Source organism: Ptychodera flava, chromosome 9, assembly GCF_041260155.1.
Source record: "Ptychodera flava strain L36383 chromosome 9, AS_Pfla_20210202, whole genome shotgun sequence".
In the NCBI taxonomy this organism is placed as follows: domain Eukaryota; kingdom Metazoa; phylum Hemichordata; class Enteropneusta; family Ptychoderidae; genus Ptychodera; species Ptychodera flava.
Window position 1 is genome coordinate 28,250,754 of NC_091936.1, and position 20,652 is coordinate 28,271,405.

At 39.0% G+C, this 20,652-nt stretch overlaps 1 protein-coding gene and 1 pseudogene across 1 annotated transcript; one reads left to right on the plus strand and one right to left on the minus strand.

Annotated features, from left to right (window-relative positions):
- The first annotated feature begins 8,457 nt into the window (after positions 1-8,457).
- On the plus strand, positions 8,458-9,315 carry LOC139141258 (galactosylceramide sulfotransferase-like). Its single transcript, XM_070710884.1, has one exon. The coding sequence runs from the start codon at positions 8,458-8,460 to the stop codon at positions 9,313-9,315; it is 858 nt and encodes a 285-aa protein (XP_070566985.1).
- A 3,714-nt stretch (positions 9,316-13,029) lies between these two features.
- Positions 13,030-19,879, minus strand: LOC139141259 (2-Hydroxyacid oxidase 2-like; annotated as a pseudogene).
- Positions 19,880-20,652: the final 773 nt, after the last annotated feature.

Consider the following 20,652-nt stretch of genomic DNA (forward strand, 5'->3'; position numbering starts at 1 on the left):
TAATGCAGTCTAAAGGAAATTTGAACTTTCAGACAGTTCATGTAAATACAGTCACAGTAAGCGTGGCCTCTTCATACTGTGACACAATAAGACAGACCAGTTACTGACGTCTTCATCAGTAAAGACACAAGACACAAAGGAAAATCCAGTAAAACGCATACTGTATTCAATCACTTCACTCAAAGCGAACAACAGTTTCAGTTTTAGCCAATTTTGTGACGAAAGCGACTGAGACACAGATTTTTTCACAACATGGAACGACGATTTTCACAATATTATGCTGAAAACATTCAAAATCTCAGCAATGTAAGAGATGCCAAAATAAACAGTCGAAATGTGATGACATGTTGTTTGAGCCAGCAAAACAGAATTTACAAAAAATTTAAATTCCTATGTTTTTGCTATTTAGGCGCCGTAAAATAAGTTCTTTGTTTGCCGTCCGCATGCTGGTAAGTTTTTGGGCGAAATCTGAAAAACAAACACAAATCATCTGCTCGAAAAAGCGGCGCATTGTTCCCTTCCCTTGTCTGTAATGACACATTCAGCAGTTTACTTAAATGTCGCAAAAACGCAGATGTTGTACGATCGTTTCAACACAAATCGGCTACCTATCGTAAAAGGGTACGTCAGCTGCTGTACGTAAAGTGTAAGAACTGAATTTCCGTCAACTTTTCCGCCCTTCGAGATTGAGCACGATATTAAATCTGCACCGGGCACGGTCCCTCAACCAACCGGGGCAAGTAGGTGCCGTGAAATGTTCGTTATTGAATGCTCCAAATAGTTTGTACGCAGTTGAACTTGCTCTTACTTTGAACATTTTTTCTGCAACAAAACGATTGGGTCATTTTGTAAGTTTTGGATTAGAATTTGCATACCGCCCCCAAGACATTTTGACCGGTTGACCTCGCTGTTAATTTTATGCAGGAAATTACAATAACAATGCTTGGTCGAATGACGCAGTGCCTTGAGGGTGGGATCGCCAGTGGTATATGGGGAGGAGTACCTTCCCGATGGTGATAAGTGGTGCAGATTACCGTCGCCTAGGTGACTGGTGTATACGCGTGCCAAAAGACACCTATGGTTGATTTCCTGTTGACCAGTCGGATGGCAGAGTTGCAAATACCTGGACTGAACCATTTGGTTTTTTGTGGGTGTCGGTGGTACTTTGACAATATAAGTAAAGATGCACAGATATTGAGTATATTGTCTTGTTTATGAGCGGCCAGTATTTCCAACAGCATAAATTATGTGCATTTGCCCTTGAAGAAATAAATAATTTTCGAATAAAACATCGCGAATGTAACCACATTCCTTAAGCTCGACGTACACTTAAGTGCCCAAAAGAACCATGGAATCACCCGACTTTCGATTGAAGAGATGAGTTTTGCCAAAACGCGTATACAGAAAAAGTGGCAGATGACGTTATTTTTAGAATCATAGACAGTATAGCGAGATGTAAAAAAATGTGAAACAGGCTCCCCACCTAACTATCCTAATTGTTTTTGTGTCGAGTTTGTGTTTGATTCGTTTCGAAAATGTGTTCCTACATTCTTATCCGATTGTTTGTGTTAATGAAATGTTTGTTTCGCTTTGGATATTTGTAGAGAAGTTTGGATTAGTGTGTACGGTAATGTTTTGTTTGTGTGGGGAAAGCTTATGGCGAGACGCAGCCGGACCTATGTTGTTACAAAAGTTGATAGAGTCGCCCTTTGACGCTTGCGTTTCGAAACCCGAGTGTGGTTTCTCATCAGTCGCAGTGTAGATTCTTTCCTTAGTTTGTGTTTGTGAAAATTTATTTTAATGCATTTTAGTGGTCTTGCTTTCCGATTAGCGAGGCAAGTATATTAATTTTGGTCAAGTTGTGAGTCCGTTTGGTGGTTCGGTTTGTTTGTTCTATATTTCTTTACTTCGGTAAATTTTGTTTTGACTGGTGTGTCTTTTAGATTTTTGCGGAGGTTTGTGAATTTTTAGGCAATAAGTACCACTCCGGGGTACGGATTTTATGTTTATTGGATCAAGATACATACAAGTATCCTGGTTGATGTGCTTGATAGAGGGACTGTGATTAATAGTTCGTTTACTTTGTTTACTGTTTGTTCTGGCTTGGTGTGTATAATACTGAGTGTTACGTAATTGCCTTTCGCATTCGAGTACGTAATCGTTTGTGTTGACAATAACGAAAAACCGACCCTTGTCGAAGGGTTATTTTCCCAAAATTTGTCCATTGTTTGCAAGCTGGTTTATCGCGATTCTTTTAGCACGCGACATGGTTTGTTTCCTTGTTTGAAAGGGTATCTCTAGAAGTGCGAGTTTAGAAGCTTCAGATAGCTTTCAAGTTTTTGTTTTTTTGTTGTTCGTGGAGTCCAATTTGACTTTTCTTTGAATTGGTGTTGCGATTGTTTGTGTCTCACGATGTAGCGTAGTCACGTTATACGACTTTATTTGTTGAAATCCTGAGGTGGTTTTATTCTTTTTGGTTTTGTTGGTGTCCGAATGAATTTTAAGGCTTTTGCCTAGTACTATTTTTCGGAGTTTCATAGTTTGAGCGATGATAGGTTGTTGTTGAATTTCATGTTGTTGTCTGCTTTTCTTTAGAAATAGCTGATTTATTTCCACGGCCATGTTTTCTGTTACGTTACTGTGATTGTTTATTTTGTATTTAATGTTGTGTTTCAGTTGTTTTTTATGTGTACGATTTTTGTTATTTCTTTTAAGTGTTTGTGTGTTCTATGTCATTTTAACGTATTTTTTGGTAGTTCTCTTTTCGGAGTATTTGGTGGCCCTGAAAAGGGCCGCTTGGTATGAGTTTTTGTTAGCGCTTGGCGCGTTTGTTTTGGCGATGAGCCTAGCTTTTTTATGCTTCTTTTCGCCGATTCGATGTGCTTGGTGAGTAGGTGTTTGCCGCCTTCTTGTCACTGTGTGTGCGTACATGGACAGTCTGCATAGCCCTTGAATGTGGTCTCGATTTTGATCAAACTTACAATTTAGGAGTATATATCAAAAGTGATAAATGATTTATGTGATTACTGTAGCTATAGATAGGCTACATTCAGGACGGGCAGCGAGGGGCAGTAATTAGTAGGCAAAACAGGTGTTTTTCACCGTGGGCAGAACTTGATGCAATGATACTGAACATTAATAGTAAGCCTGTCACCTTGAAGGTAATGCTGTAGGTGAAACAAGGACTTCAAACGCACGATGGTACAAACAACACTACAAGTGAAACATACACATAGAAATACACGCGTTCCTACGTTGTGCCCACCCGGGCCACGCGATTAAAATATGACTGATACTGCTGGATAGTGTTAATTGGGTCGGTAAACAGTCAATTAATAGTTTAATTGACTACCTGGATGATTGGCAGGTCGTGTCCAACGACGCATATGCAAAGCAGGCCAAAAGACAAAAGCCCCCAAAGTTATTGACAGCTGGCCAGGGGTCACCATGAATACGTAATGAAGCTTCACTACACAGAAACTGCGTAGTCAAGCCCTTCTTAACCGGTCAAACCCTCTTGGCATTTTCCCTCATGGTTTTCAAAAATAGCAACGGCTTTTCGGCATTGGCTGTCTTGACAAGGAGAATATTTAGCATTTATTATGCAATAGTGCCGATCACTGAACGTTATTTTTCCTTCATTACTATGCAAAAATAAATATTTGTCCGCATTTTCCGTGACAACGATGAAAATAAACCTGCTAATGTTACAATGCATACTAAAAGTCACACTAATTCACTTGAATTTATGGCTGAGACTTCAAGTTGCAACAAAACCGCGCATGCAATAACAAAATTTGTCCAAATTTCAGGCAGTTGTGCCCAATGTCGTGCGCGTGAAGCTATATTTAGTAACAAATCTGACATCGCGATCAGCGCTGTTGGAAGTAGGCTAAAAAGTAGTTGATAAACAGAATTCAGAATAAATAGCCAAAAGTTACAGCTAATGGAGCAGGAACTGTGCTCGGGATTTGTAGTATTTGACACTTGGGACACTTAAAAACGGAGGATTTGCACTCAAAGCGGTTATTTTGTTCAGCTACCCACTCTTCTTAATTACTATAATAATTATTGTAGTTATATGAAAGAGACAGTAGTTTCAACTTTTACCAAGATGTTTAGCATTTGGTTTCTGAGTGACAACTTTTCAGGTTTTGAAAGAATACTTTCTGTTCTACCCCAACAGTTTGAAATTCTCTGTGTACAGGTAGTCAAAACAGCTATTACTATTCTCGTCTTGTTTATCTCGTTATATCGTCTTGGCCTGCTTTTACTCATGAGTTCGTCTTGGCTTACTGAGAGGTACTGGGAATCTTCAAATGACTACACGAGATGTTCAGAGTTCGGTGGTATTACTGTTTATTTCTAGGTAGACAAGCTTGACAGGTGTCATCGCCCAAGATACACTTATCTGTCTTAATGCCTTTGACTTCTCTTTGGTCCTTCTGTCCTCCTGTCCTGTCTGTTGTATTTTTCTCTCTTGTCCTTTGTATTCCCTTTCTCGTGTTATTTTAGAATGGGAATTTTAACGTTATCTTTAAGGCGTGGCTTTGATCATACGATAAATATGCATTAAAGATAAAATTATACGTCCAATCGTAAACATCAATACAGGTGTCTATCTTAAATTTACATGTCACAATTAATATTCAAATGTCACTGTGACACGTTACAAATCCATCACGGGAAAACCACCTCCATCATTCTAAATATGACTCAAAAATGTTCTTTTTTCGTCCAAACTTCGTAAACATCCTCGTAATACGTAATAAACATCTTTTTTGCATTTGTCGCAAATATGTTTTGTATTCATAATTGATATCTTGTCATTTTAATTAATGATTTTGCTGGTGCCTATGACCGCCGAGTGCATAAATCTAAGTCAGAGCCAAACTATCTTCGTAACACAACCAGTCGATTACTATCACACTGTATTGTGTTTACTGCCATTGTTTATGGAAGCTTAGTTCAGACTCACGGTCACCTAATTATAAGTATGCTCGTTATACTAATACAAGTATAATTTGTGTTTCCAAGCGTTGCTTTCAGTGCTTATTGTAGAGCACAAAAAACACTTCCTTGTAAATGTAATAGTTGAGTTTTATACTTGTGACCAGTGGAAAGTCAAAGTTATGCGATTGATCTATGTTGTGTTTTTTGTGTTTGTTTGTTTTTTGTGTTTTTTTTTGCTGGCTGGCTGGTAGGTTTTTCAAAAATCCAAGGACGCCAACAAAGAATTTGCTTTACATGACCTTACTTATCGTTTTCGATATGTAGGGTCTGTAGGAATAATTTATGAAAGGATCGATAGGGATTCAGTTATCCAAGAGTTTCTAACAGCATATACATTTTAGCTATCAGTACAGCCTGATTCGAAATACAGTGCAGTGGTTCACTAAACGACCAAATTATTATTTACTCTCTGACTGCATATCACGGCACAGCGGGATTTAACAGACCTTGTCGCTGATGGCTGGGAACATTGTGGTTATCGACAATAGCCTAATCAAACACTAGACTAGAGGACGTCAGCTGTCAGCAAAATTCTGCGACCGTGTTCTGGGAATCACATACGTCTAGTACACCATTATGGCAATCACCTGATTTCGAAGCAGCTTGGAAAGTTTTTGGAAGGATTACTTTTATATCAGGAAAAAATATGCAATTATATGATCTCTAATGGAAATTACCTCCAATTGATTGTCACGCTATTTTTCCCTGCAGTAGCGGTATCATATGCATCTGACAACAGTTGTTTGACTGATACAAAATGTAGTTTCTTTTAAAAAACAAAAATTATATAACACAAGGCCAGGAAATAAGCCTGTGAGTTTAATACTACCTTAATTTACGTATGAACATATGTAAAGATGCACGGTAATATTGCACCATCCTGTAAACTGTAATATGAAAACAAGTGCACTTTTCTGTTATGTTCCTTGCTCCGTTGTCAACCTATCGTTTTCATTATTACCACTATTGCCCCTGTTATCAAACTTTTTGAGGTAGTATGCACCTCGAAAGTGAAAGACGTAAAGTTTTGCTCTAACTTTCCTCAATAAAACTTTCAACCATTCTCTTACCAAAACAACAAAAAATTCAGGGGACACCGTGGAAAGTTTGGTACAAGAGCAACAAATTGCCTGGCATTTACTGATATTTGAAATTCAAAATGGCCGCCATCCATGTGTTAACTCTATTGGAAAAAAAATAAAATTTCTATTTTCGCAAAACTTTGACGGCGGAATATTTCTTATTTAAAAAGCTTTAAAATGAGCCCCCAGAAGAGAACTGTAAATATTTTAGAGACTATAGATATCTGTGACCGAGGCACATTCTACCATAATTACGTATTTACATCTGCTCCTTTATACTATAAAATCTCAATTATCACAACTTCATCGCGCGTATTTATCATCTGAGGCAGAGTGGGCTTATCATTGATTTCTCTCTTTGTAATTTCATAGATTGACGGCTTTTAATTATTCCAGTCTCTTTGACCTTTGTGGCTCCCTTAAAGAAGCGTAATTAAATATTATAGATTCAGTTATGCTTCCTCTAATTTTGTTGAGGAACTAACTGAAGAAATACAAAATAGGTGATCATTGCAGAACAATTTAGTGAGCTAAGATATGCGAAGACAAGCGATCTGAATTACACCACTCATAATAATATGCATTCTGTTTCTGTAGAAATAACAATCAAATCAGCAATGTGCCAGCTCTGTTACGACGCCGATGCTCCATTGTTGCTCATATTGAATATTGAATACAAAATCGTCTCTGCGACATGAAGTTTTTATCCGCAACCTCCTTCACATAGGCCACCTTCACTCACCATGACCATGCAAAATTCTCTCGAAATCTCCTACAACTTTTAAATACATTGCATTTTAATTAAGAACCCGAAGACACTATTCTGTCAATCATGTATTGTTCATACAGGCACAGATGGCATGGCTGTCATTTTTAGATCTGTCAGCAAAGTGTGAGTGATTGAAACAGAGTCAAGTTTAGTTTCTATGGCGATATCGCACAGTTATGCCATTTTAGATTGTGCATTCCACACTGCAGACGAGATAGTCGGTGGTGGTTGTTGACGAAGGTCGCACCGAAGACTCTCCCCAAACGATACAATGCACGGCTGGCATGATGCAGTTGGTGCAGCTTTGATTGGGATGATATGAAAGCTATGCTTTCTTACAATTAAAAACCGCACTGACCTCCCCCACCCCCAATATCAAAACAGCTATTCAAAAAAGGTAACCCTGGTCCAATCTACCGATCGTAGGTCAGTAAACACTCGTCATTCCCTTCGACCTCTTGTTCTTCAATATTTGGTGCACTGCATCACATAACTAAAACTATGCGATTACGTATCATGTGACATTTTCTCAGTTTGCATCTGTTAAACAATTACAGGAAAGATGATGCTTCGGAAAATTAAAACACATTCCACTGTGACTGTACTGTGCGCTCTGACTGTCTGCCTCTCTGTTTGGTGGTTTGCATTGCCTCATGATAAACAAGAGCAGTCAATTGGTGAAGACGACAAAATAACCTTATCGTGAGTATAAATTAATTGCTATTGCTTTATCATCAAGTCAGCTTCGCATTAAAATAGTCTTCAGTTGTAAAACTTTAGAATGTTTTCGTTGGATCAATGTGATAGATAGATAGATAGATAGATAGATAGATAGATAGATAGATAGATAGATAGATAGATAGGTAGATAGATAGATAGATAGATAGATAGATCATACATACATACATACATACATGCATACATACATACATACATACATACATACATACATACATACATACATACATACATACATACATACATACATACATACATGCATGCATGTAGGTGACGATAAATGATAACGCCGTTGGAATTAGTTGAGACAATTATTAGAATTATTTAAATGACTCCGTGAGATGTCATTTCATTTTTAAGTCATAGCGATAAAAGCGATAGGAGTAAAGATAACGAAACAATGATTACTAGTGAATGAAACTTTATTACAGCAATGATGATACTCTAATGGTGGTGACAGTGTTTTTGACCTTAGTTTTGGATAATTTGGAACAAAGTTTATTTCAAAAGTCATGTAAAATTTCTGTAATTAAGTTTTCTGCAATGATTTTCCCCTAGGATTTGCAAGGGAAAAAGAGGAGGGTATTTTATCAACATATTTCGCGAAAGGGGGGGGGGGTTGAATTTACGCATATTATAGTCATTTTTGGCATATTACAATACTCCACCATTAATCTCTTGATCCAATCATATTTCAGAGAGGGACGTCAAATCGCACGTAAAGCAAGTCTGAAAGTGAACGTTTATCACAGCGACCAACAAGAAAAGGAGATTAGAGGTTCCTTGTCGAGGGAAAGTTGTCAGCCGATCAATAAGTTCATTTTCATTAAAACCGAAAAGACAGGAAGTAGCACGATGACAAGTCTCCTATTCAGATATGGACTGAAAAATGACCTCGTCGCGGCGTTGGTACCAGATGAAACTTATCTGATACGGTATGATAAACTAGATGGAAACTACGACATCTTGCGCTATAACTGTACTGATTTTCCCGGTTACGATTTCATTGCTAATCACATTAATTACAAACGTGAGGCGATGGAATACATCATTCAAGGTGCAAAGTACATTACGATAATCAGGTCGCCATACACACATGTCCGATCACGATTCTTCTTTTTTGGCCCCCACAAATCTTTTAGCAACGCATCCACAGACTCGGAGGCTTTCTTGGCCTACCTAAAATGGAAGAATGAGAGTTATGAGCAACTTGGTCGAGCTACCTGGGGCGAAAATTCACTGTCGATGAGATTCGGTATATACCGTCAGAATCCGAAAGTACTGAGGGAAAACTTTCAAAAGCTTGATGAGGAGTTAGATCTCGTCATGTTGACCGAGTACTTCGACGAGTCCCTGATTTTGTTGAGAAAACTTATGTGTTGGAGTTTTGAGGATATTGTTTTCTACCCTCAAAAGGTTGATAGAACTCCACATCCGCCAATAACCAGCGAGATGAGGGACTTCATTGACAAATTATCGATGGCTGACATTCAGATGTACGATTATTTCAATAAGACGTTCTGGGAGAAAGTGAAGAGTTACGGTGATGGATTCGGTGAAGACCTCGTAAAATTTCGCAGCATCAAGCGAGATGTTACCGAAAATTGCGAAATGGAACCTGAGTCCGACTATTGCAGATTGTTCCACATGGATGATCTCCCCATCACTAAAGTGGCGTACCGGAGACAAATGCGATGGATGTGTACTGACTAATATATAATATCTTAACTAATTCAGCATGACTTTTCCTCTCGTGGCATAGGTTTTCTGGAACTCTCCACTTCAATTTCTTTACGATTAATTTCTTAAGACACTCAATGTATCAACCATCCAACAACTGAAGAACATTGGTGAAAATGTAAAAGATAACAGATCTTCATGCTGTAAAAATTGCATCGTCTTAATTTGTGACTCTATTCCTTAAGTTAATCACAACGGAGCCTTGAAAATTTGATGACAAAGTTGTTGAAAAAATAAAAACAAATTGGCACCAGAGGTGAACTGAATATAATTCCGTTACATTTTATTAGATATTTAGCAAGCGCCCTCCTTCTCGACGAGTATAACTGCTACTTGGGCCACTGCATTTTGTAATCATGACAGATATCTGGAACTTATTTTGAAGGGATGTTTTTTTATCAGCTTTATCTCTGATCAAACTGATCAAATGTGCAATACTTTTAAAGGAGAACAAACATTAGGGGAAGACTGCATTAACTTGCATGGTACCTGAAACCCGAGTCCTTGCCTGACCAACTCGGGTGACAAACAGAAGACTTTTAATCCCTCAAGGTGTGAATGTCCCATTGTAATATTTATCTAATCCAGCTGGTGCCATTGTAGTGCCATTGTAGGAAAGGCGGGTCTGTGAAATTGATCCTCATAGGGAAGTAGGGTATTCCTTAGTTAATGGAGCCTTCCCGTAATGGGACTAAAATAGCATTAACAGTCAATGTCAACAACCACTAATTTGAGAACCAGGGATTGAGGACTGCCCCTTTAAGATTTGCGTTGCCTGCCTTCAAGATGAATTAGCACTTGTTGACAACAGCTGCTTGTACAGCTCTAGGTCTTAGATGACGGAAGTAATCAATTTATGCAAAGATGACCACATTAGAATATTTTTTATATCTGTTGTTGTTGTGCGCATGTCTTGTAGCTTGCTCCCGGCTGCAGTCAGGCTGTACGTGCGTGGTTTTCCGACCTGCGACTAAGCGTGTGTGTTACATTCCGACGCTGTAACAAAACCTAAGCCTGGTCTGACATTTAGATAAAATCCTAGTTTTTCAGGGGACAGGGCAATTTAAGCAAATATTATTAGAACACAGTAGTATGACCATAGACCCTCCAGGTTTTCTCGAAGGTCTGCGGTATGACTGAGGTAATGACGTTCGCCAGTGGCGACTCAATGAGCTATCAGGACATATTATACACCTAAGCAAATTGCAAATTCGCGACGAAGATGAAACGAAGTGGTGACTGTGTTTTAAGAGGCCTGGAATTGACGTCACCGTAATATTCAATATTCAATATTAACAGTATTCGTGCCCAGTGACCAATCTGTTGTATTTACGCACGCAGCCGACTACGCGCTTACATCGAATTAAATACCACAGCTGTACGATACGTTTAATCTTGCTTTCTAATATAGCTCAATTGACATATTCTTAAAAAATAAAAAATATGCATTTAACTCTGCAGCGTAGACCTGGCCTGTCGATGAAGCAAAATCCAATTCCAGTGGTGTGTCAGACTAATACGTATTTCAATAGCAAAACAAACAAAAACAAAATTGTGGCACATGTCGCAAGGATGGTTACCACGATGCTAAGTAAACACCTATTGGCTGGTCATGAGGGCTATAGCGCCCGTTTATTACCCCGAGGGGCCGTGTGTTACCAGAAACACATCGCTATTCCCTGAGGCCATAGGCCGAGGGGTATAGCGATGTTGTTTCTGGTAACACACGGCCACAAATATATATAGCCCGAATTAAGACCAGGTTATAGGTGTTTCACAATGTATAACAATGTATAACACACCACACGCTCATGTTGTGTTGTTACAACTTTAATGTGTTTTGATATTTTGCACCGCAACAATCCATTGTGACAAGTTTACATGGCGATATTTCCACAGCAGTTACAGTAGTACATGGTACCACTTTCTTCCAAAAATATTCTAAGCATACCTAGCTACATCCTTGGTAGCACTTTAATCTTTTTCGTCGATGAGCTGTTGAAGTTCCTACGCTGTTGGAATGGAAAATCTTTCTGTTTTAGAGAGATTTTAATTGCAAACTTCAATCGGGTTACAGTCGTCCATTTACTAATAGATATAACATTTACAGACAGTAAACATCGTCTGGAACCGCTCTGTAGTTTTATTTGTAGTATTACATCCAACAATTTTGAGTATCATGCATCAAGACGACAGAGTGACTGTGGTTCTACACAAAGAGGATCATACTGGATAAGGCAGGTTAGTGGGGGTAATCAGTGGACATTTGCAAGGGACAGGGAAGATGGCAAAACGGTCAAAATTGACTCCGATTGGACTGGTGAAAGGGGTTTTGGAGAGAAAAAGTTAACAGGCAGCTTTTAAGGGCAGAGTCCGTATCGCCCCTCCGGGGAGGGGGGATTCCTGATGTTGAGTGTGTCGTCTTAGGATTTTGTGAACTGTAAACGCTAACAGATGTTCAATTTTTGGAAAATAGAACGCTATTAGATTTATTAAAAATACTATGAATAAGATATGAAAATTATTATGACAACAATATTTATCAGAGTGATATTTGAGTTGTATCTTACACCGTTCTTCAAATCAAAGAGCAAAAGTGGTCCATTTTTATCTCAGAACTTTTCTATCACTTGTTATGACCTTTGCCGAAGGTTTTAGAAGCCATCCGGCCTAACGCACTCTCCATCACAGAAGTCGATGAATTCAAACTCATTTTGCCGGGGAAAATTCCTTTCTCTATTGAAATCACACTTGACGGTAAACAATACATATGCAAATCATTCGATCAGGTGTCATACCGTCTCTTACAAAGAAACAGAAAGTTCAAAGTTTAGGAACGATTGATGATGCCCTGATTACAAGGTCAAGATAAGTTGGACTGAATCTATTACTGTAAAATAAAACAACCTTTTCCCTTTTACGCGTTCCCTCCAGATAGGTAAAGAATGACGAGTCTAGGCAGGCAACTGCGTGAATCTTATCGATGAATTCGATTGATCAGGGCATTTGAATAAATTTTTGTTTTCAGTGATCTGTTCTTCCCGCAGTCATGGTACGTCTGGGCTTTATCTTGCCTTCTATACTAAAACTTTCTATTTTCCGAGCGGTTTCACTTGTTCTGAACTTCATGTGCTGTGTCTTGTCCCTGCCAACAGTAAAACGGTATATTGAATTAAACTTCTCTATTCCAAATTATTAGCCTCATTTTATGAGCCGGGGTAGTAAACAAGTAGTGGGGTAATCGGTTTTTGCCGATGGGGATGGAGTTGAAAAGGCAGAATAACTTAAGATGTGGGGAAAGGGCAGGTAAGTTGAGGTAATTAGAGGACATTTTGCAATTGAATTTTCGTTAAAGGGACAGGGGAGATGGCAAAACTTGTTTGGCGCAATCCATTCAATCATAATAATTATCAGTCATGCAGCTGTGAGGTGAGAATCCTGGTGATATAATTTGTCAGACAATGAGTCCGTTGTTACCGAAGAAGAAGCAATCGTGAATTCAGTAATTAAACATTGTTTAAGTTGACGTCATCAAAACTTCGTCGGATATTTGCTGAGGATGAATCTCTCTCTCTCTCTCTCTCTCTCTCTCTCTCTCTCTCTCTCTCTCTCTCTCTCTCTCTCTCTCTCTCTCTCTCTCTCTCTGCCCTTAAAGCAGTCTCCAAAAGCCTTGGATAATACCCGACTTACAATGGGTCTACAGCTTCGACCATTGGTCCCGCTGACTTAGAAGATCCCTGGAGATATCACTGATTCTGCTACATCCTGAAAGAAGGAACAATGAGAGAATCTGCAATTTCGTGAAGTGCACTTTATGCACGACAATTCTGATATTTTGGTTAAGTGATTTTTGAAGTGAAATCAAGAGTGTTTGCCAAACGTCACACTAGCTTACTCCACAATGTCCGATAATGGATGGCAGCGTAAGACGAATGACACATTTTGTATGTTCTGTGTGGTGTCAAGGCTCAGTCTCAATGCCGATCATAGAGTATTTGTTTATCTAAATTTATTATCTAAAACTTTATCTTAAACACCTCTCTCTCTCTCTCTCTCTCTCTCTCTCTCTCTCTCTCTCTCTCTCTCTCCAACGACGCCGAAAAAGACGACATCGTTTTTCGAAAAGCACAAACCTGTCAACGCCATGGCTCTGCTCAATTCATCATGTAGAATCTGAAGAACAGTTTTCACTCCTTCTTCTCCCTGATAGTATTGTTAAATTATAAAACAAAACTTTAAAAAATCAATTCGTTCACTAATAACATGGCAGTAATGACAAGCTCATTCGAAACGCTTGTCCCGTAAGACTTGCCTTTACCTTATCCTCCTTCGGCGATACTGATCTTTTGAGTATAATGTTTGTACTTAGAACATACTAACAATAACAGACTTATATCACGGTCCCTCTATCAAAGGGACCGTGCTTATATGCTACCTGCCAATCTTTGTCAAACGATGTGACGATCCAAAGAGATTATCTTTCATAGTCTATTTACGGTAGAATGCGCCGCGGGGAGAGATACCGATTTTCGTACTCTCAATTCCAACACTTTTCTAGTCTACCACTTTTGGAAGCATGTGATAAAGCTCTTGCATTGAGAAAAACGTTTCACGGTCTTAGTTTGTGAAAATCAAAAATATTATTTTTCCCCATGCGGGGATCATAACGGCCATTTTGAATTTCAAAATACCCGTTAATGTTGGGCGCGTCAATGGTTTCATTTTTAGAGTAAAATTGGAAATATACTGAACATCCACTTACTTGTTCAATGAATAAAACATTGCCGAACATCGGAACATTTACAAAAAGTTCAAAATTATAGGCATCATTTTAAATTATCATGGCGGTTATAATAAAGAGACATCCATATCAAGACAAAGCTCTGGACGACGCGCATGTTACCTTGGCCTTTAGGGGCTACTCTGTAATGTAAACGTGATCTGATACACTTTCTTGAGGAACTCTTTTAAGAGAGCGATGCAACGCATCATCAATTCTTTAGTTTGAGTTTCTGTGCAATTAATTGATCTAAACAAAACGATAATATATTAAAACCTGGCACCAATTACGATTACACGATCGATCGCTCTAAATCGGGAGATTATGACAAAAATGGTAAAACAATAATGATAAAGAAATTGGAGATAAACGAAATAAGGGCCCGGAACTATGTCACGGGATTGCAGTTCGTGTCCTTTGACATAACATTGCCACTCCATGCTGTTCGGCAGGCGATTATCCGAACCAAGCATTTTACTCTTTCGACTCTTCACAAAATTGTCATTCGCCCAGCTGACGAGTTTTCAAATATTGTGCTACCGGTCATTCCCACTGTATATGATGATGTATATATGCCCAAAAATGAACGAGTTAAAACAGAAAGACTTACATCACATGCCAGGCCATAGAATACAGGTCTACCGATGAAAACAGACCTTGCACCTAGTGCCAAAGCTTTCAAAACGTCAGTACCAGTTCGTATACCGCCATCTACGTATACCTCCAGTTTGTCTCCGACTGCATCACGATGTCTGATAACACATCAATCTGCAAAACACGTCATCATAGGTAAGGAAGTGATTCCAAATTTCTCCTTGGACCCAAATACACCATGCATAGGGGAAGTGGACTACAATCTTAATTATCGGGTTTTAAAAGGGCCAAAAACCCCCCGATTGGTATTGGTTGCATACCAGAAAGAAGTGTGATTAGTATAAATATTTAAAATAATGTGTATTGTGTAGTACACTTCGAAGACTCTGTGACTGTTAAGAACCTAAAATGTAACCAACTTATAGCTATCATCACCTAAGCGGTTCGACAAAACAGTCTATCTGTGTGTACAGAGTTCGTTACAAACATGTACCGCTGTGTAAACACATTGCGAGATTCCAGTTGTATTTAACAACGCCAAAAATTCAAGTTACTTGCATCAAAATGATGATTTGACTATTTGATAATCGCCGAGATATATATATATATATATATATATATATATATATATATATATATATATATATATATATATATATATATATATATATATATATATATATATATATATATATATATATATATATATATATACAGACTGAAAGACTGAGACAGAAGAGACGAAGAGACTTGAAGTTAGCGTAATGTAGATTTTACCGTCGCTGGTACACCATCTAATTGTCTGCCACCGTGGTTCGATACGATTATTCCCTGTACGTTGTGTTCTGCGGCAAGCATAGCGTCCTCTACAGTCACGATGCCTTTTAGGATGACAGGCAATGTTGTCATTGTTTTGATCCATGTAATGTCTCCCCATGTCGAGCCGGCGGAAGAAGTCATGAGCTCAGCTGGGAATCCTTCTCCGATCTGCAAGTCCTGTAGGCAGAGGATACAACACTGAATTTGGCAAACTTTCTTGTCATTATTGTTGAATTTGTCAATGTTGTTATCCTTGTCATGGGCTTTGATGCTTTCCGTAATCTGTACATCCTTTTAACAGCTGAACAATCATTTAACCTTTTGAGCGTGGAAGTCAATTTTTTCACCTTTATAAAGTTTACCCTAGTCAATTTTATTTTCAGATTTTTACTGAAATTTTGATAAAATTTGCAGCCAGTGAAATATGATGTTCACTTTTCCAAAATCATTAAAAGTCTCACAGAAAAATTCATAAAAACTGGTAAAGTGTTGCACTAAAATTTTGGAGCGGAAAATTACAGCACTCGAAGGGTTAATATATGTACACACTGGAAAACATTCAAGAAACTGACAGGACTTGGATTTAAAAATGTTCAAATAACAGGCGGGTTTTAGAAAACTATGCATGAAAAATCGATAAACTGCGCATAAAAGTGATTGAAATATATCAATACGCCATTCTACGATGAAGATCGTTTTGTATTTTTCAATTTAACTTACACTGAACTAAAAATTGGAGAAAAGAATATGATCGTCATTTGCAAACAAAGCAAAACATTTGTAGTGAAAACTATGTAAGAGAGGCATATAACAAAAGGCGTTATACATGTATCCCAAACAAGGGACTATGTACCCTCGAGGCAGGAGACCAATTGCTCTCCTGATGTTGGGCAAATGGTCACATACCTTAGGGCACACAGTCCCTTGTTTTGGCTATATGTCGTATCTAACTTGTATAGGAGGGAGACAGTGCAGGATAATTTGGTTAGAATAATTGTAGATTTTGATGAAGAGGTCTGACTTCGTATTCTTTACGTTTCCTTTGGTAAAGTATAATAAAAAGGTTAATTTTGGTCATCTCTGTTGCATGCAGTACCGTAGGACTTGTCACACTCTTAGGTCTCTTTCAAAGTTTGCACATAAGCGTTATGTGAGCACAGATTAATGGACATACATACACGCACGATGGTGACACAATCTCCAATGGATTGACCCAGTCGCTTCTAAGGGTATAGTGAGTTACGTATTTTGTAGAACTTGACAACTAACGTTTTTGTTGAGTTATGTTAGACAAACTACCTTATTGTATCATGCACTGCTTCGATGGGTGAATGAAAGATTAAGTACTCTTCTGTCACATAATGAAAGATAATGAGCTTTGGTTGAATGACTATACATCGTTGAATATTTTGAATTAGCAAAAGAATGTACACGAACGTTCATGGAAACTACTTTAATAGGTTCACATAAACATTCGCGTGCCAACAGACCTTGCAATAGGTTGGTGGATTTCATATTATTGATGCAATTTTGTATTTGTGTTCTTATCTCCGAAACTGCAACTAATTTCTGAATCTCTTGCATCCCTTGTGTGTTATATATTGGAGATACCTTTCCGATGTACTTATCAATATTTCTAGACTGCTGTAGAGTACGCAAGATGGTCTGTCTGCCATCTTTTACAAGCCGTCTCTTCACACTAAGAAGAGGAAGATCAACACTGAGAACAATCGCTTTGAAGCCTGCCCTTTCAGCTCGTCTTATCATGTCTTTTGTGACCTCACGATCACGCCAGGTATACACAAGCTGCCATTTGATGGACGTTTGTCGCAGGGCAGCGATGTCCTCTATTGATTTACTGGAGGCAGCACTCATTATCACGATAGTGTTCATTTTTGCTGAAGCTGAAAAAAACAAGCCACCAAAAAGAAAACCGTCAAAGGGATTGCGATCTTTATTCAGCCTGGGATATTTTGTGTTAAATAGTCTCCTAACCCTGGAATATTTCGTGTTAAATGTTATCCTAACCCTGAACTGCCCTCCGCTGTCGTTCTACGGATTTCGAAAGAGACCGAAATGTCAACTCGCCCTATGCTGGACAAAGAGTTCAAGGTCGTTTAAATTCGGCTCAGTCTAAAACCCTTTGGCAAGAAAGAATTTACCTTGAAAGCCCGTCTATTGCTGCTATTTACCTTTACATGTTGCAATTTCGGCCTCGGGATGTGCCAAGATATGAAGGGCTGTCGGGGATATGCAAATTGGCATACCTATCCTCTGGCCAAGGATATCAGTCACCATATCTATGGTTGAAACATCTCTCAATACCCGTGGTTTCAACCAAATTCTATAAAATATGAAGAGACGAACGCTGAAGTGATGTGTATGCGATTATAAGGGCCAATAACGCGTATATTAGAATATCGTGATTTTAATCACGCATCATTTTCTCTCTTCTTGGTTTTCAACAAGGTCACAATTTAACATAAGCTACGTGGTATTGCAAGGAGTGACCGTAAATAAAAGATGACGGTCAAATATATAGCGACAGATAGAGAAATATGTGCATAAAATATTCAATGGCAATGCTGCTCCAAAGTTCTAAATTTACGACTGCATATTTCATTGTCTACATTTGGTAATAAAAGAACATGGACAGTGTGGCAAAGTATGTAGCCTATTTAGTTCAGAAATTGTAGGTAATTAGATTAGGTTCCAGATGAAGATGAAGCATTAGATCTGCCTTTTTGACGTTGGTTACCCATTGTTGTTCCAAAAACCAAGGAAAAGGGGATCTTTTTCATCATAATTGTCTGTGAAAACAAGAAAAAGGCGTAGTTTTCCAAAGACTGTTCATGAAAGAATTAAAATTCTTATCAGTTACTCCAACCTCGCAAACCGAATACAGACCAGCCTTTCACCCTAGAATACGACCCTACCACCTCTAATATCCAAATCAAAGTGGTTCGTTCTGGCTGTTTAATCTGATGTGTACAACCCCTGGGACGTGCAGACAGTAGATACTGCAGTTGTTGGGGGTATAGGGTCAAGTTACAGAATGTCGGATAGGGGATCACATTTTAGACAGGTGGAGGGCGAGGGGTACAGAATAGGTGTGCGTGGAATTCCCTGGTCTAGCCCCAGTAATTACTGAAGGCTCCCTTATGACTATTTTCACGACTGATATAATTCACGATAACGACGAGCGGGCCTCAAGAAGAATAGTAGGCCTATAGAGTAGCCCTGCATGTACTCCCGTTATTCGTACTGTACTTATGTGTAACGTTCCCCGGGGGCACTTGCTCAGAGAAGTGGCAGGGTTGTGCGGCCGCACGTAAATATACCGGGGCCATTTTAGACGAAAATTCTCGTTATGTTAGGACCCCAATTTAGACCTTTATAACCTCTGGCAAAGGTCAGAAGTCATAGTGTCAAAATTTTCAAAACGTGATCGGAGCAAGCATTTGCATGACCAAGTTACCGGCAAAGCCTACCACAATACCGTATCTAGGGTTATGTTGTTGCTAGCCAAGACACGATTTCCGAAAAACATTTCTGGAAGTACTACGAAATTCTTTCACCCTCACCAAACTTTGGTCCAGCTTCTGAAAATTATCAGTTATCTGCAGTTGCAGTCTGACTGGCTTTTTAAAGTCCGAACTATAAGAAGCCTCGCAGTTCGTCCGTAAAGCACTACTAGTTCATGTGGCCATGCCATGGTCAACCTGTCCGGATAAATACCAGAAGTAGAGCCACTTTGTTTGGATATTTTCTATCGGGCAAAATCTTCCATACATGGAGTTCTGACCAATTAGTGACGGTGTTTTAAAACCAAGCCAATAGTCACTTTTGCTAAAGCCAAGGGCACTCAAAACCCAACCCCATTTTAGACCCTGTTTTTCAATTGAATTGATATCCCATTTTAGACCAAGTTGATAAAATACCCCCCCTCCCAATTGGGCGGCACGTAGACATATTTGCAAGTAATGGAAGTGCCTGAAGTGCCCACCGCGGGGTAACGTCCACGCTTTCTTTGGTTAGGTACACTGCAGGTAAGTCATTTAACAACTTCCATACCTACACTCGGGGCAAAGTATAACATCAAATATGTGCAAAGAATCTCTAAACCTCAGCTTCATGAGTTTACGATATGTTAACAACAAGGGGTACGATAGGTTAACAACGCGATGTTTGGTTAACCTACCTGCGGTAAGCTTTCCTGTTTTCTCTGAGCGTGTTTTCTTCTTCAGCTCCTGAGCTGCAGTATTCCCACACTGGTGTTGGCAGTATTTCCTTGGCTCTTGCCTCGAAATCGTCGAGACACACTAAAGGCTTGCCGCCCACCATTGTGAAATGGTTCTATTCATTACTCCAAGCGGTGACACGAGAAGGTAACTGGGTCAACCAAGTATGTCACGTTGGCACAATGTAGAACAGCTTAATGTAATATATGTGACTTCCTTTTCATAAGATTTTTACAATACGGCCTGAAGGCTAAAACGTATATACGTTTAAGACGTAAGGGACCCGTTATTATTTACGGTCTTGGGGAGGTCGGAGGAATTGGAGGGAGAGGGGTCACTCTATAAGGTATAACCATTTCTGGCTGAGACCAGGGAGGGCAAAATGTCTTGGCTTCATCTTTCTTGGCATAATAAATGGCGTAATGATGTTAACTGAATGGAAGTGCTGCTCTCAGCCAGTCTTGAATAAGTGAGATGTGAATATTAATGCTTCTCTATCTGAGTTTTTGCCACAAAATCTTCTGAATATAATCAAAATGTGCATCGAAATGCAACAATTAATGCACCCTCCGTTTCCTAGGCGATGGCACGACCCTTGCTACACCCACTGGACGAGCCAAAGTGGGAGGGGTAATTTCAGTTTGGTCGAACAAGAGGGCTCGAGACCAGAATTTAACATTTAATTAAACTTGAAACATGTTTAATCGATGACAAGATGTGGACTAGTGTTAATCAAAGTAAGAGTGTGAAAAGGAAAGGTTTTATATCCTGGACACAATGAAAAACATTACGACTGGAAACTGTACCCCCAGTTTAGAATAGTAATGCCCTCAGCGATGGAGAACACTTATCCTTGAGCTGAGAAAACCGGACCAT

Coding starts and splice junctions, on each gene's coding strand:
- LOC139141258 (XM_070710884.1), top strand. CDS start 8,458: ATGACAAGTCTCCTATTCAGATATGGACTGAAAAATGACCTCGTCGCG.